Source organism: Myotis myotis, unplaced genomic scaffold (genome assembly GCF_014108235.1).
Source record: "Myotis myotis isolate mMyoMyo1 unplaced genomic scaffold, mMyoMyo1.p scaffold_m19_p_9, whole genome shotgun sequence".
NCBI lineage: Eukaryota > Metazoa > Chordata > Mammalia > Chiroptera > Vespertilionidae > Myotis > Myotis myotis.
Window position 1 is genome coordinate 75,563,107 of NW_023416401.1, and position 16,541 is coordinate 75,579,647.

Here is a 16,541-nt window from a genome sequence, read left to right on the forward strand (position 1 = left end):
GCCCCTCCTTCAAAGTCCAGACAGCAGTCCCAGAAGGGCTACGAGTATAAGAATGTTCCCATAGTGCAGTGATGGTGAACCTATGACACACGTGTCAGAGGTGACACGCGAACTCATTTTTTTGGTTGATTTTTCTTTGTTAAATGGCACTTAAATATATAAAATAAATATCAAAAATATGTCTTTGTTTTACTATGGTTGCAAATATCAAAAAATTTCTATATGTGACACGGTACCAGAGTTAAGTTAGGGTTTTTCAAAATGCTGACACGCCGAGCTCAAAAGGTTCGCCATCACTGCCATAGTGTCTTGCTTTTGAAGCGATTTCACTGGATGCTTCAAGACATGCCATGTATATTTCATCAAGAATGTCACACATTTTTAGGACTATCTATCCAACAACTAAAATAACAAGACCCTACTCTGGACAGCTTCTTGAGGCTACACAGCACTTTTCAGATTTCATAAACTGAATGCATTAAAGTGATCAAATTTCACAGGACAAAACAAAGCATGGGAATGTAGTCTGGTACAACCACTATGGAAAGCAGTCTGGCAATTCCTCAAAAAATTAGAAATAGAGCTACTATATGACCCAACAACCCCACTCCTGGGTATATACCTGAAAAACTCGAAATCATTTATACGCAAAGATATATGCACCCCTATGTTCATTGCAGCATTATTCACCAGTGGCCAAGACTTGGAAACAGCCAAAGTGCCCTGCGTTAGAGGACTGGATAAAGAAGATGTGGTACATAAACACAATGGAGTAGAGTGCTACACGGACATAAGAAAGGATGAAATAGCATCATTTACAACAACATGGATGGACCTTGAGAACATTATGCGAAGTGAAATAAGTTAAACAGAGAAAGCTAAGAACTATATGATTTAACTCATATGTGGAATATAAAACTGAAATTTATGAACACAAACAGCAGTGTGGTGGTTGCCAGAGGGGGGTGAGGTAGCGGGAGAAAGGGGTCCTAATATGAAGTGACAAGAGAAGATTTGACTTTGGGTGGTGGGCCCATGGTCCTATATACAGATTTTGTAACTTAGTAATCCACACAGGAAACCTATATGTTCATGTTGACTAATGTCACCCCAATAAAATTTAATTGGAAAAAATAATGCTGACGAAGCCTGCCTGGGCAACCTGCTGACTTTCTTTGCTTTCTAACTATAGGATGATCCAATTCATGTCTAGAAGGGGCAGGGTTTGGGGTGACAGGGAGTGAATGGAAATCAGGCTCTGTCAGGGAATGATAGCAGGCTGTCCCATGTATAAGAGGTGGTGGTGGAGGTGGTAACAGTACCTTCATATGCCCACTGTCCCACAAATGCAAAACTGGAATATGGAAATGCCAGAAGTTCTTTTTTCTCTGAAGGTAGGATAAAATACAGTTTTACACTTAGGTTCCCCCCCCCCCCCATAAAACTACAGCTTAATGGCACACACAAAACCAAATCTCAGGAAATGTCAGATGGTCTGGTGCTGAATGGCTAATGAGTCAAGTCCTGACTGTGTGGTTTAAACAACCCATTTGCAAGGGAGACACCAAAAATGGTGATGTGTTTGAAGCCACAAAGTCTTGGTAATTTGTTACAGTAGCCACAGAAAACGAAGACACTTCAGAATGAAAGCTATTTTCTCCTGGCATTTCTCAGGGGGCAAATCTGAGCACGTGGCTGGCTCTGTACCTTCCAGGAGCACTACTGCAAAGTCGATCCATTACTTTCTTCATTTGTTCTGCATCACCCTGGTGGGCTAATTAATGCCCCATCACTGGGTGTTCCATGAATAAGTAGATGTATGTTATGAATCAATCACTCTGACCTTTATTCCTTGTTTATGTTTTGTCATCTGTGGGCTGCTTAGCTTGACATATGAATTACTCTCCAGCTGCTTGGTGAGGGGGATGCACAGTTACCAGTCCCCAAATATTCTGACATATGCCAATTGCAACGTCAACACACATTTTCTTTTCCACCTTGTCAACCTGGAATTGCTCTATTGGCAACTAATGAAATAGTGGAAAAGAATTGCCAAGGCATTGCTGTGGACAAAGGGGCGAACCTTTGTGGAAGATTAAAAATAGATGCCCTTTGGGAAAAAAAAGAACTGGGGAATTGAATCTTCTCTCTTCTTTAACTCTATTGTCTGAATCCAAAAATTAAAACTTCTTCAGATGTGACTTTAAGCAAAGGAGGTTGTGGATTTTGAAGAATCCGTTTGTGCTCTCTAGCAGGCAGCTTTTTGGTATGCCCCCCCCCCCCCCCCCAGAAAACGTATAAAGAAACAATACTACAACCTTTGTCGTAGCAATAAGTGGTGCGTGTTTCCTTCACACTGTAGACATGCTGTGCATAAAGAATGTGTTTAGAAGCAAACACCTTTGGGAGGTTTTTCAGCGTGCCCTCTCACCCCCTGGCTCTCAATCCTCCTCTTCTAGTGGCACCCAATTCTAAGCCTTGCATCCCTTGCTGTTGCTTTCAGTAGCTCTTCTCCCCGGCTTGCAAGACACTGCCCAAGAGTCTCCAAATTACCTTTTCCATAAATTTTCATTCCGTCCTTGCACCAATCTCAACCAGCATCAGTGAGAAGAGCAATCTAATTAATGAGTCCACACACGTAGATTGTAAAGTGATAACACCTGGATGTGTTGCCTTTCCCAGAGGACTTGTTTTCCTAATCTTTTTAAATAGAGACATAATCAACTTAGATAATGAAGGCTTACGATGAAAACTTAACTCTTCATGGCTGGAATTCAGTCAGTGTGCATGTACCTGAGGGGGCGGGGGGAAGGGGAGGAGGTGGTTTGGGTCACTGGCAGCTTTCTTTGTGCCCCTCAAATCAAATCATTTGCACCACTAATCAAAATCCTGCCCCTGCTTCCCCCCTCATAGAGGAAATGGGTTCCATAGACATATTATATATCATAATTTTAGACAGTAACATTTATAGAAAAGATTATTTCACATGATCCTCACTATTAGGCCTATACGGTCAACAATCCCACCATCTCCATGCTATACATCGAGGCGTAGACAAACTATTTCTGTGAAGGGCCAGAGAGCAAATACTTTAGGCTTTGTGAGCCACAGTGGTCTCTTTTAGAACTACTCAAGTCTGCCATTGTGGTGTGAAAACAGCCAGAGGCAGGGTGCAAACAAACAGGTACAGCTGTATTCAACAAACTTCTATAAAAAACAGGCAGTGGGCTCGATTTGCCAATTCCTGCTCTAGATGAAAAAAACAACAACAACAAAAACATAGTTCAGAGAACTTGAGGAACCTACCCCAGAACAGACACAAATAACATGTAAACCGACCCAGGACCTGATCCCATTTCTTTCTGACTCCAAACCTTGTTCGCACAGCACGCTGTGTTTAAGGTATGATCTTTGGCACTTGGTCGAGTCATGACTTTGGATTAAGTCATCCACACTTTCCACTCATCCCCTCTTTTTCCCACACACACTTGAGTAGCAGAAGCTGTGGCAGCGCCTTTGCCTCACTGCTCCCCTTTACCCCCTCATCTTCCTGCTCCTCCTCCCATCTGTCCACTCAGGAATCTTCTGTGTTAGACTGAGCTCCTTCTGCCCACCTGCGATGGAAAACAGCTGTCCACGTGGCCCAGGCCGGCTCTCTTTGGCTATATTGTGTACAAGGCCAAAGCTAGTAATATATGAATATATTGAGGTGGCTCAGCCTTGCTTTGCTTCTTTGCCACACTCACCTCTCAGGAGAACCTCATTGAGAGGATCATGTCATTTTGGCCAAGACAGCATTCAGGGTACCTGGCATCTCTGGAAAATTGTCCTCTCAAGCATACCCCAGTCTAGTCATCTCTGCCTCCACATCCGGCATAGCACCTACCATCTTTTATTATCCTTTTCCTTAATATAATCCCCTAAATCCAACTCATGACATTCCCTACCATCCCGGAAACAAGAGCAAGATTGAAATCATGCTGAAGTGCACCCCCAAGTAAGATGCACATGTGCTAGCAAACCTGGGAGCTGGCATTGGACCTGCTAAAGGCACTCTGATCAGTTGCCTCTGTGCTTCACTCCACTAAAAACATCTTTCGATCCCTCCCTAATTACATTGACTTATCTCGGTATATCTTGTATACAGGGCTCTAGTTGATAGATAGCAATTTGTTAATATCTTGTCACTGAGATGCAGTGACTGGAACTGTGGCCGGAGGCACGCAGCCATATCCTCTCTCCTCAATTGATCGTCTTCATTCTTGCAAGATGGGCAAACCTCTCTAAATGAGGACAATCAATACGGTGCATTCAGCCATGAGTGTGGCTTAACTCCCTGTTCTTTGAAAAGTTAAGCCCTGTGATTTGCCTATAATTGGGCTTTCCAAAAAGTCACCCTGCCTGCTCAAGGGGGAAATTAAGTAGCCAGATTCCCTGACTGTTTGCTGCCTGTTCCCTCCCCTCCCTCTCCCTCCCAGCAATTGACCTCCCTGGGTCATGTCCCCTTATACCTCTCTCCTTTCTAGATCCCTGTTTGCATCTTGATAACCAAGGCCAGCAGTTGGTAGCAAAGCAGATGAACTAGAACATCTGAGCTTAGGTGTGGTCTCCTTCCTCCATCATCTTTCACATACCACCAGCAATGGCTTTCTCTGGGTTCCTTGTTTCATAAGCTGTGTTCAGCTCATCAGTTCAAACACAGGTATAACTCACTGCCTTGGAGAGGTAGGTGTTCTGCCTTCAGGACACACATGGGAAGGACTCCAGCTGGTTTCTCTTTACATGTTTACTTTGATTTGTCTGAAGCTAGCTAAGAGCAAGAAGAAGGGAGCAAGGGCACCCTGGCCTGCTTTGGAATAAGACATGCCTGGCTTGAGGTGGGATGGAACAAGGAGAGGCACCACCCCATTGCCTTTCCGCCAGCCTCAAAAATTATAACATTGGCAATGCTTATAGTAGCAATGGTAGGCATATATTGGGTATGTACTCTGAGCCAGGTGTTATGCATTACATGCATTATCTTGTTTGATACTCACCAAAACCCTGTTCCATGAAGTAGCAGCAGAGAAGCAACATGGAACAATAGTGAAGTATGCAGATGTGCAACCAGATTACTGGAGTGTTGTATGAGTTTGCTGGGACTGCCATAACCCAGTACACAAGTCGGTGGCTTAAACAGAAATATATGTCTCACAATTCTGGGGTCTGGAAGACCAAGATCAAAGTATAGATGGGGTTGGTTCAGTCATCCCTCAATATATGTTAGCCATTATTATGTCTCATCCCCACTTTACAGGTGAGCAGGCTAGGACTTTTAAGAAGATACAAGTCAACTTATAACACTGGTAAATAAAATAATTCTTAGTATAGAAGATAATAGTGTGACAATCAATCACACTGTGGATTCATAACCTTCAGTATTTTCAGCAACATGTAGTTTTGTGTTTTATGTTCCTTTTCCTGTGCTCACTTCAAGCCAAGCAGTTCCCCACACCTTTTGAGACAGGTTTTCCTATTGTTCCCCTTTTTCGCCCCTCCCCTGCTCAGCACAGTTAATGCTAATTTAGCAGCTGTTTAATCATCAGCCCAGGGAAAAAGCAATCCAGTACCTGCTCTTTAGAGAGTTAACATCCACCGTTCAGCCCTCCGAATACTGGAAGGTTGACTGTGTTCCATACCTTAGGGAGAGGCAATGTGCCTTAGTGAAGAGTTCATAGCATTTAGAAGTAATGAACCTGGAAGACTCCACCATGCTTGCAACTGTTGGACAATGGCCTCAGAACCTCTGTTTTCTCAACACCACAGTTTTGTTGACAAGATTAAATGTTAATGTAACTTTTAAAATAGTATGCTAATGCCCAGAGATCGAACCTGCTTGTAGATGCACAGAAACATTTTTCAGACGACTAAAGAATTCTTAATTGAGGAGAGGAGGAGAGGAGGAGGGCATAGGGGAGCTGCTCAGGTAAAATTTGTGCTGTGCACATGTGTCAAATTCAGGTTTAAAATATCCACCTGTTCATTTTTAATAAAATAATACCCAGTAACAAAACACGCTTTCTTATATTTTTTATTTGTGTAAATATTTAGGTCTATGGACCAACTTAGGGAAGTATTCTAAAATGAAATACCAATGCTAGCTGTACATTATTTTTTGAGAAGGTAAGAAGCTATAATTAAGTCCCATGCATGTCATTGGGACCATATCTAAGTGGCAATGAAAGGTATCCTGCGTGAAAGGCTATGATTAAGAGGAGGAGGAAGAGAGAATAAAACCAGCCTTTTAGTTATAATGTGAGGAAGGAACGTAGACACTAGGAAATACTTCTCTGACATTTAGGGCTTTCTCACAAATAGAATTATAACACAGAATTCTTCCCCAGAGGTCTTTAAAAGTAGTTTATAACCTCATCTTTTTGCTCCTGGCAATTTTACTTATGATAATAAAAAAATCCAAATGACCAATAGGAGGGAAATTGTTGGGTAAATTACAGTACTTTACTCTATAGAATATTTAGATAGCCATTAAAATTAAAATATGAGAGCTATATAACAGCACATTAAAATTCCTATGGTTGGATACTTAGTGAAGAAGGTGCACAATTTTATCTATAATATGATTACTGTTATATAAAAATTAGATTTGAATGCAAATTCAGATTGGAAAAGAACCCAGAAAAATAAAAGCAATTGATGGTATTACATGGTACTCTTGTGGCAGGGGGGATAGAATTGTTTTCCAGTTATTTAAGTGTAATAAGTAAAAATATGTCTTAAAGGTGTTCATCTCTCTTGAAATTGTAGCTGTGGTTTTCATTGAGGTCCTGAAGATAAAGCCCTCTGCAGTCTTCTGAGGCCTAATTTTTAGTAGCATGAGATGCATAATTTCAGACAACGGAGTCCTGCTCTGGTGCTCCCGAGTTGCAAGGAGGGTGGCATCAGAGGGTCACATTCCAAAGCATCACTGGCCTCCATTAAAACCTAATTTATGAAATTGAAAATTAATCTTATGGAAATGGATTTAAGCAGTCTTATCATTTGGATGTACTTGGTCTAATTGACTTGGGAGTAACATAGCTTTAGCTTTCGCTGCTATTGCATATTTAAAAAGATAAAATCTGATGTGTCCTCCTGTGTTTATGCTGCTGGGAAACAACCTACAGATGAGAGCGTTCAAACATCCACATGGTAGGTAGTCTGCCCAGCAAAGATCCCAGCAAAGGGAAGCTGCTCAATGAAGTCACTCCTGACGATGAATCCACTGTAACCAGACGCCCTCAGGGCAGGCCAGTAACTGCCTCCTTTAGTGAGAAGAGCAGATAAAGGCCAGGCTGTGGAACCAGAAGGGGAAGATGAGATGGCCGAATCCAGGCTCCTTCCTTCCCAAGTTAACGTGGCACTCTTATTTGAATATAGGTTCTGCCCTTATCCTTGGTTTTGCTTTCCGTGGTTTAAATTACTGGTGGTCAACCTTAGTCAAAAAATATTAAATGGAAAAAAACAATTCATTCTATTTAAATTATGTGCCTTTGTGAGTATATTGAATTCTCATATGCTGTCCTGCTTCAACCAATCCAGGATGTGAATCATCCCTTTTTCCAGTGTGTCCACACTATGTATGCTCTCCCTCACCCCCTCAGTTACTTAGTAGCCTTTTTTATTATCAGATCGACTATGGAGGTATCAAAGTGCTTGTGTTCAAATAACCCCTATTTTACTTAATAATGGCCCCAAAGCACAAATAATGCTGGCAATTCAGATATGCCAAAGAGAAGCCCTAAAGTGCTTCTTTTAAGTAAAAAGGTATGTGTGTGTAGGAAAAAACACAGTACTATCCACTGTTTCAGTCATCTACTGGGGATCTTGGAACGTGGATAAAGGAGGGCTGTTGTATTTGCTTTCATAGTATTAAAAAGGTTTTATGAGGGTGTGTCTGGTTCTTTCCAGGTTGAAAACTACATTGACTTGGACATTTTAAATGTTCTACATTAATGCTTACACACAAGCACAGAAACACATATATAAATGCATGGATATATTCTGTGGCAGCTGTGAGAACATGCTGACAGGTCCCTGACGACAGAGAGAGTAATTGACCAGGGACCCCAGCAGCTGCACTCTGAAATCTATTACCGTGTTGGCAACAGGCCACGCTGGCCAGGGCTGCTCCAGTCAGTGACTGAGCTCGACAGGAGTACTGAGGTAGACCTACCCCTGGTAGACACAGGGGCCCTCTGACAGCCGACTTTGGATCCCCGACAGCTTTGCCAAACCTTCTTTAGACTACGAGGCAGTCAAGAACTCTTTTGCCCAACTTTGTACACTTTCTTCTCTATGGGGCCAGACTTGCAACACAGTTTCTTACATTTTCTCTCCTAATAAACTTCTTGCATGTTTAATCCCATCTTGGCATCTGCTTCATATAAACATATTTAAGGTGTCCCCAAAAATGTATACATACATTTTGAGTAATTATAAAGGCATTGTTTATTAAAATACATATCATTTTCAAAATTAAGCTATCAGCTGTTAAAGTGTGTATACATTTTTTGGGACACCCTATATATGCATATATATTTAAATTGGAATCATCTGATGGGCTCTAGTTGTGTCCAAATTTTGCCATTATAAAAATATCCATCTAGCCCCACCGGCATGGCTCACTGGTTAAGCGTTGACCTATGATCCAGGAAGTCATGGTTTGATTCCCAGTCAGGGCACATGTCTGGGTTGCAGGCTCCATCCCTAGTGTGGGGTGTGCGGGAGGCAGCCAATCAATGATTCTCTCTCATCATTGAAGTTTCTATCCCTTTGTCCCTCTCCCTTCCTTTCTGAAATCGATAAAAATATATTTTTTAAAAATATAACTATCCCTTTTTTCAATGATATTGCTACTTCTTTGGGGGATTTTTACAGAAACTATACCCCAGTGAATGTCTCTTGCTGCAATACCTCCAAAGAACTCACAGAGCAAATGCTAGATTTCAGAGTGTAGCAGCTGGGATCCCTGGTCAATTACTCTTGCTATATCTACCACTTCTTTTCTATATGGATAGCATTTTGGATAGAATTAAGAGTTTTTTCTGGCAAATGAACCCCAAGCCTTCTGTGTGAATGTGCAGATGGGGAAGTGAGGAGCTACTCCCCCACAGCATTCTGCCACATTCCAGGGAAGCAGGAAGACAAGGGTTTGGGCCACATCTTCAATCTCTTCATTCTTCCCTGCCCACCACCACTCTTGACTGGGACTCTCTTGTCACATATCAGAGTTCTTGATTGCAAGCAACTGGAATAGATTCTGTATCACTTACGCAAAAGAGAATTTGTTGGAAAAGTTTGGGAACTTACAAACCTATGAGAAGCTGAAGGATCAATCCTGAGGGAGCCCCAGGGCGGGCCTGTAGGATTCAGATCCTGGAAGAGAGATTCCCACTGAGCCCCTCTGTGGCAAGGAGAGCTTCAGTTTCTTTACAGCAGGCAGGTGCCTCAAATTTCACTCCGACTAACACAGAACCTAGTGGACTCAGTGATGGCTCAAAGTGAGTTTCCCTAAATAAGATTTAGGTGGAAAAAGGACTCTCAAGGAAGATAAGGTGGTAGGACCATTAAGAGAAATAAAGTGAGATATATATATATATATATATATATATATATATATATATATATATATCCCCTAATATACTGGGGAAATTTGGTAAAAGGAGAAATAAATGTCAGGCAGAAAAATATAACTTAAATAAATAATAAGTTTCCAGCACACACTTTTTTATACATTTGCATAGTCTGTGAGGGTGTAGACGTTCAGAGACTGGCCACAGCTATTGGGTGATAGATTAGTTTTTGCCCAAGTGAACGTTTTCTGATTGAGACAGAGCCTAACTGTTGCCAGGAGCCTGTTTGAACTATTTCGGCCCCTGAGCTTTATTTCCATCCAAGGGCTTGGGGTTCTGTTTTACTGTCCAAAACCAAAGTGTTGTCATTGCAAGGACAGCAGCACCATCCATCAGTTTCTCTTCAAAGGTCCCTCGCTTACCTTCTCCAGCTTTGCTGTGGGCTTACTGGCTCTCCACACAGGTCTTTTGTTTGTTTGTTTGTTTCTGTTTTAGGCTGATTCCCAAATGTGATAGCACAGTACTATCAACAAATGGAAAGGCTGAGAAGCCGTCCAGAAAAAATGATCAATGAGGTTTCACTCTCTCCCTCCCTGAATCCATATCACTCTCTTTTCCTTCATAGAAGTGTCCCTTTGCTTCGTTTTCTTTCTCTTAATGGCCCTACCACCTTACCTTCCTTGAGAGTGCTTTCCCATCTAATTCTTATTTAGGGAAACTCATTTGAGCCATCACCGAGCCTGTTTGCTCACTGCAAGCAGAAGTAGATGCCCTTGGAAAGTAATCAGAAAGTGAGAGTGTATACGAGATGAGCTTAGCTTCGGGTGAGGAAAAAAAACACTTCAGATACAAATGGAACTTGAATTCATGGAAATAAATTTCGAAAGAGGAATGTTTAGGTTGATAGGTAATGTGCCAGTATTGTCATTCCAGGTAAAGATGGCCTTGCAACAAGAAGGATTCCAACGGAAAAAGCGAGGGTATAGAGATATCAATGAGATCGATATCAACATGAATGATCCTCTTTTTACAAAGCAATGGTATCTGGTAAGTGTCTCTGTATTGTTCCTAACGTTTCTCATTTTGAGACTTCGGATACAAAATGCATTTCCATTTCCTCATTATTCTTTGGGACATTAGCCAGCATCCGACTCTGTGAACTGCTCTGTCCCCTCTGATCCGTATTGATTTTCTAGCACCACCCAAGCATCTCATTCCTTAATCTGCTTTCTTCTTAACTGCTAAGTAGCCATGGCCTCCTAGGGTCAAAGCAGCTACCCAAAGCAGATCAGATTCTCCCAGGCTCTGAAAAGTGTGCCAGTGTATGTATAAATGAAGATGCAAAAACATGTAAAGGTCAACTCAAAGGTCTGGGAAGAGTTATGTGGGGTCTCAACCGTCAGAGTAACAGTAGGACATGATGAAACCACAGACATAAGACAAAGAATCAGGTGACTACACAAGAGAAAAGCAAGAGACCTCGAAAACTAAAGTAGCAGAAGTAGCATCTATCAGTGTTTCCTCAAATAATGGTAGGAAATCAGTTTCATGGTACTTAATTGATGCAGGATTCAAGGCAGGGAAACCCATCTGTCTGGTAGTGAATATTTTCTGGCTCACCAAGAGTCCGTCCATTTGGATGGGTTGAGTTATGTTGAAAAAGTTCTCAAAGCCTCCAAGCAAACCAAACTGCAGGGCATATAGAGGGGAAATGAGTGACTAATTTATCAATGTGAGTGAAGCTTTATTTAAGATTAAAATATGTTGAGCAAAAGAGAAAATAAATTATGACCCATGGGCTGCTACTTTATAGGAATACACCACAAACCCCTCTTTTGGGGCTTTAGAACTTGACTATGCCTTATGCCCTTATGCTTTGGGACATGGAATTCTAAAAATTCCATTTGGGTAACTAAATAAAATTATGTGTACAGTCAGCCCTTCATATCCACAGGTTCCACATCCACAATTCAACCAACTAGGGGTTGAAAATATTTAAAAAATAATCCCAGAAATTTCCAAAAGGCAAAATTTTAATTTGTCACATGCAGAGCACTATGCTGAATCCACAAAAATGAAGTGTAGGCATATCTGGCTGTAACCTATATGCAAAATGTAAGTTATATACAAATATCAAACCATTTTATGTAAGGGACTTGAGCATCCATGTATTTTGGGGTTCTGTAACCATCCCCTCAATACAAAGGGATGACTATATTAGTCAGAATAGGCTATGTTTCTTGCAATAACAACCCTCAAATCACAGTGGCTTAATAAAATCAGTTTCTCACTCATGCTATGCCGCCAATGTTTCGTAATCCATCAGGGACTCAGGCAAATCAAACTCCATCTCCACTCCATCTTGATCCCAGCTTTCATGAGCACATGAGGGAAAGGAAGGGGAAAATTGCACAATGGTTCTTAAAGCTTCCACATAGATGTGACAGATGACACATAAGCTCATATTCTATTAGCCAAAATCAGTCACATGGTCATTCTCACTTCCAAGGGAATGGAGAGGTATAATCTTAACAAATGCCTGGAGGAGAAGAGTGGCCATTTTTATGAAGAGCATTATGACATTCACACAATGTTTTAGCAACACTGTAAAGGCCAATTGGCCACTGTGAGTTTCTGCCAATACAAACTCTGATGTCACTATTTTTTTATGACTCATCTTTGAGAAAATCTGCACAGGACAAAGATGCATGCAAAGAGGGTAGTGAGCACATTTATTTGGGATTTTTTTCCCTTTGTTTTCCTTTATTTCATCTTTGGATTTTTTTTTTAAATATATATTTTATTGATTTTTTACAGAGAGGAAGGGAGAGAGATAGAGAGTTAGAAACATCGATGAGAGAGAAACATTGATCAGCTGCCTCCTGCACATCTCCCACTGGGGATGTGCCCGCAACCCAGGTACATGCCCTTGACCGGAATCGAACCTGGGACCTTTCAGTCCGCAGGCCGACGCTCTATCCACTGAGCCAAACCGGTTTCGGCACATCTTTGGATTTTTTAAGGGGGAGAATATGCACTAAAGTTGAGCCAGCTATCTTCAATTCAGCTCAACAAATATTTTTAAAGCAAGATTGGTGTGGTCGTATTGAAATCACAAAGGTAAATAGATCATCTCCCTCTTGTAAAGGATATTGTATGTAGTAAGGAAATCATATTCACGTAAGAATAATCCCAAACAATATGTGCTAAATTCAAAATGTGAAGTATAAATCAAGAACTACAAAAGCAAGCACTTAATTCTAAACTGAGGAGGGTTTCTGGAAATGGCAGCTCTACGGAGTTTAAAGATCACAACCTGGTCATAAAAGATGGGAGGATTGAAACTGTGTTTGCATACTTATAAAAAATATAAAGCGTTAACAGTGTATATCAAAAAATTAAAGGAGGCTGGAAGAGGTTGGTGGGGGGATGCCCAGAAGTATTGGTTCAGGGACGATGTGGCCTCTGAGCTGGCCCTGGACTAGCAGACGGCTGTAGAGCATGTGAAACAAACATTTACACAGGTGCTTTACTCCACCAAACTAATAAGATTCTCTGCTTGGAATTCCTGTACCAGATCAATACTGGACAAGCCGATGGCACTCCTGGCCTTGATTTGAATGTGGCAGAAGCCTGGGAACTGGGCTACACAGGGAAAGGTGTTACCATTGGAATTATGGATGATGGTGAGTTTTTCAATGCCTTTACAGCATTTGTAAGCCAGTGTGTCTTTGCAGTGCTTCGGAATATAAGAGAGTCCTTCTTTTGGAGGCAGAATAGCCAGATGTTGGGCCTGATAACCATTTATATTGTGGCCAAACTTTCACCTTTCTCCAAATCCATGGCCCTCAAATTTGAGGATACCCTTAACAAATATTTGTTGAATTAATAAATTAAATAAACTGATGAAATCTGATCATCCTGCAACTTTAATTTCTTATTAAACCACTGCTTATACTTTACCTTAAAACATCTTCCAAACCTCTTTATATTTACCATCTATTTCTCTAGATCCACACTGTCCAATGTACTAGCCACTAGCCATATGTGGCTATTTACATTTAACCTTTAATTAATTGACACTAAATAAAATTAAAAATTCAACTCCTAGCTTCATTTCAAGTTCTCAATAGCTACATGGATCTAGCAGCTGCTGAAATTCAAGCCAAAAACTCCATTTTTATCATCACAGAAATTTATATTAGATGTGTGGCTCTAGATCCATGAAATAGCTTTTTAGCAGCAGGATTGGGCTTTGGAGAATTTTTTACTTTATTGTTACTTTCAGAAGGAGCCCTTATAAAGCAGACTTTGATAACATTTTATGATGCATGACCCATAGAACATATTATCCTATCCCAAACACCTGCCAGATAAAGATTTAACAGAGCTTTATTTTCAGTAGTTTTTGATATGAAAGCCAACAGGTTGGGTGAATTGTTTTTCTAATGACACATGTCCTTGGCTCTGCCAAGATCCTGGAGTATCTCCGCCCTGTAGTCATCTCATTGGGGATGTACTATCTGGGTCTTCATTAGCTGTCTGGGTCTCCCAGTACAAGTGCCACTGTGCAGTTTTGGCCCAATTACATATAAAGACTAGACAAAGATGAAACAGCGGAGGGAGCCTCTCCCTTCTGAAGATCCTCAAAGAACACTATGTTCTCTAAAGCAAGCCTTTGAAACAGAATTGATGGGAAAACAAGGGTAGCCAGAGTGATTAAAATTGCTGCTGTCTTTGTGTGGGCTCATTAAATAGCAACATAAAAACAATGCCTCCCTGTTTTCTGAAGTGTTCCACGTTTTGAAGTGGATGTAAAAGCTTTCTCCAGCAGCTGAGGGTTTTCACAAGAAGAAAGGAGCTCTGCACAGGAGTGTCTGTGCACCGTGCCTGGAGCTGAGACAGTCTCTTCCTTCCTGATGTTTTGCTTTAGAAACTGAAGCGGCTGACGCCAGCTCACCCACGAGAAAGAGGCACCCAGGTTTGGGGAAAACCTGCCTAGGACATATTGTAATGACCATTTCCTACAGCATATCTACTGTGGACTCCCTGTTGGGTATCAGAGAAGCGCCCTAAAAGTGGCACCACAGTGACAATAGACAGGCACACTGCTCTTATGAAACCTCCATCAGCCCTATGATGCCTACTTCAGGACTCTTTAACTGTAACCCCCTCGCTTAAGTGTCCATCGTCCCTTCCAAAGATAGCAAAGATGACTCCAGCCTTTGCTCCATGTTTCCCGGCTTGCAAGGCCAAGTCCTTCAGAAAGTTTTGACAGAATTTGATTTGTGTTATTTCTTCTGCTGATCAGTGGCTATTGGGATTCCAAAAAAAAAAAAAAAAAGGCAAATTCTCTGCCTCCCAATTAAAACTCCTAGCTTCTCCATTGTTTTGGTCACCTACTAATGCAGAACAAATCACCCCAAAATTAAGTGGCTTTAAATAACCGCCATGTTGTTCTCTCTCACAGTTCTGTGGATTGCCCAGGCTCAGCTGGACAGTTCTGCTGCTGGCCTTTCTGGGGTCTCTCGTGCAGCTGGGGTCAGAAGACGGCTGGGACTGGATGCAACTGGCGGTTCCCTCCAGCTCCATGCAGTCCCAGCCTCTCCACTCCATGTGGAGAAGTAGATGGATTTTTACAGATGGCTCAGAGTTCCCAAGAACAGGCATTCAGATGTTGGCTGGGCTGTGGTCATCAGAAGGTTTGACTGAGCTGAACATCCAAGATGGCTAATAGTTGATGCTGGCTGCTGCTGGGGCTCAGCTGTCAGAGTGACTGACTACACATGGGATTCTCCCATGGCAGCCTGCTTCCGGAAGAGTCAGCAAGTGTCCAAAGGAAACAGGTGGAAGATGCCTGGCCTTTTTTGACTTACCCTTGAAAGTCATATCTTCTATAACTTATTTGCAGAAGCAACCACATCCCAGTCAGACTGAAGAAGAAAGAATAGACTTACCTCTAAATCAGGGAGGAGATGACCTTGTCATACTGTAGAATACCATATGGGATCGGTGATACTGAACCACCACCTTTGAAGATACAATTAATCCATTGAAGTCTACTCCTCAGCAGCATATAAGTCCACAGGGATGGTGCAAGGGGCTAGCTTTCTTAGAACAATGAAAGTAACTGGGCTTAGGACCAGTAATACATCTCAACTGAACTATTGCCATTCTAACTAGGAAGATGTACATGGAGCTCCTTGCTAATTCCCTGCAGTCTCTGGAGCTTCCTGGGAATTTGGACTATTGTGGATTAGACTTCAAACTAGCGGCAGATACTAATGGTTTATGAACAAAAATATAACCAAATATTTTTAATCTGTGCCCCACACTCATTATAATTGGCTGATGAGTAGGTGCCCCCACAGATCATGAGCCATAGCTCAGGTTCAGTGTCCAAATTGTCTGTTTTTTTCCAGGACCTACATAAGGTCTATCAGTCATTGCTGAAAATAAACAAATACATGAAAAATAAGATTGAATATATTACTAATACAAGAAGTGAAAAAATAAGCTGATTTAGAAGATGTATTCAGTATATTTCCCTGAATATAAAACATACAAAACTCTTAAAATACTATTTAGTTACCAGGTTATCATTTTCTTGCTTCAGTTCATTTTTATTTTTCTGGATCGTGTCTGTCATCCTTCACAATTCTATAAATACTTTCTTTCTCAGACTAAAGTCTGTATCTGTTCTAACTTAACACCTGGTCTTCCCCATAACCTAATTAAAGATTTTTATTTAATTGGGCTAAATTTATCTTGTTTTAATTCTAATTTCCTTCTGGTCTCAGATTACCTCTTTGCTTCAATATTTTCCCTTCACAGAGAAGAGACTACTATTTCTCCAAAAATTCCCCTTCTAAACAACTTGCACTCTCAGAACATGGGGTCATGTTTTAAAAATTGACTCATTTCTAGAAA

General features: G+C 41.3%; 1 protein-coding gene across 1 annotated transcript in view; it reads left to right on the plus strand.

Moving 5' to 3' along the window:
- The window catches only part of PCSK2 (proprotein convertase subtilisin/kexin type 2), a 256,223-nt gene that overhangs the window by 130,425 nt on the left and 109,257 nt on the right, over positions 1–16,541 (plus strand). The window contains exons 3-4 of the mRNA XM_036323746.1: positions 10,545–10,658; positions 13,189–13,297. Of these exons, the coding sequence (XP_036179639.1) occupies positions 10,545–10,658; positions 13,189–13,297 (223 nt within the window). The remainder of the gene's footprint in view (positions 1–10,544; positions 10,659–13,188; positions 13,298–16,541) is intronic.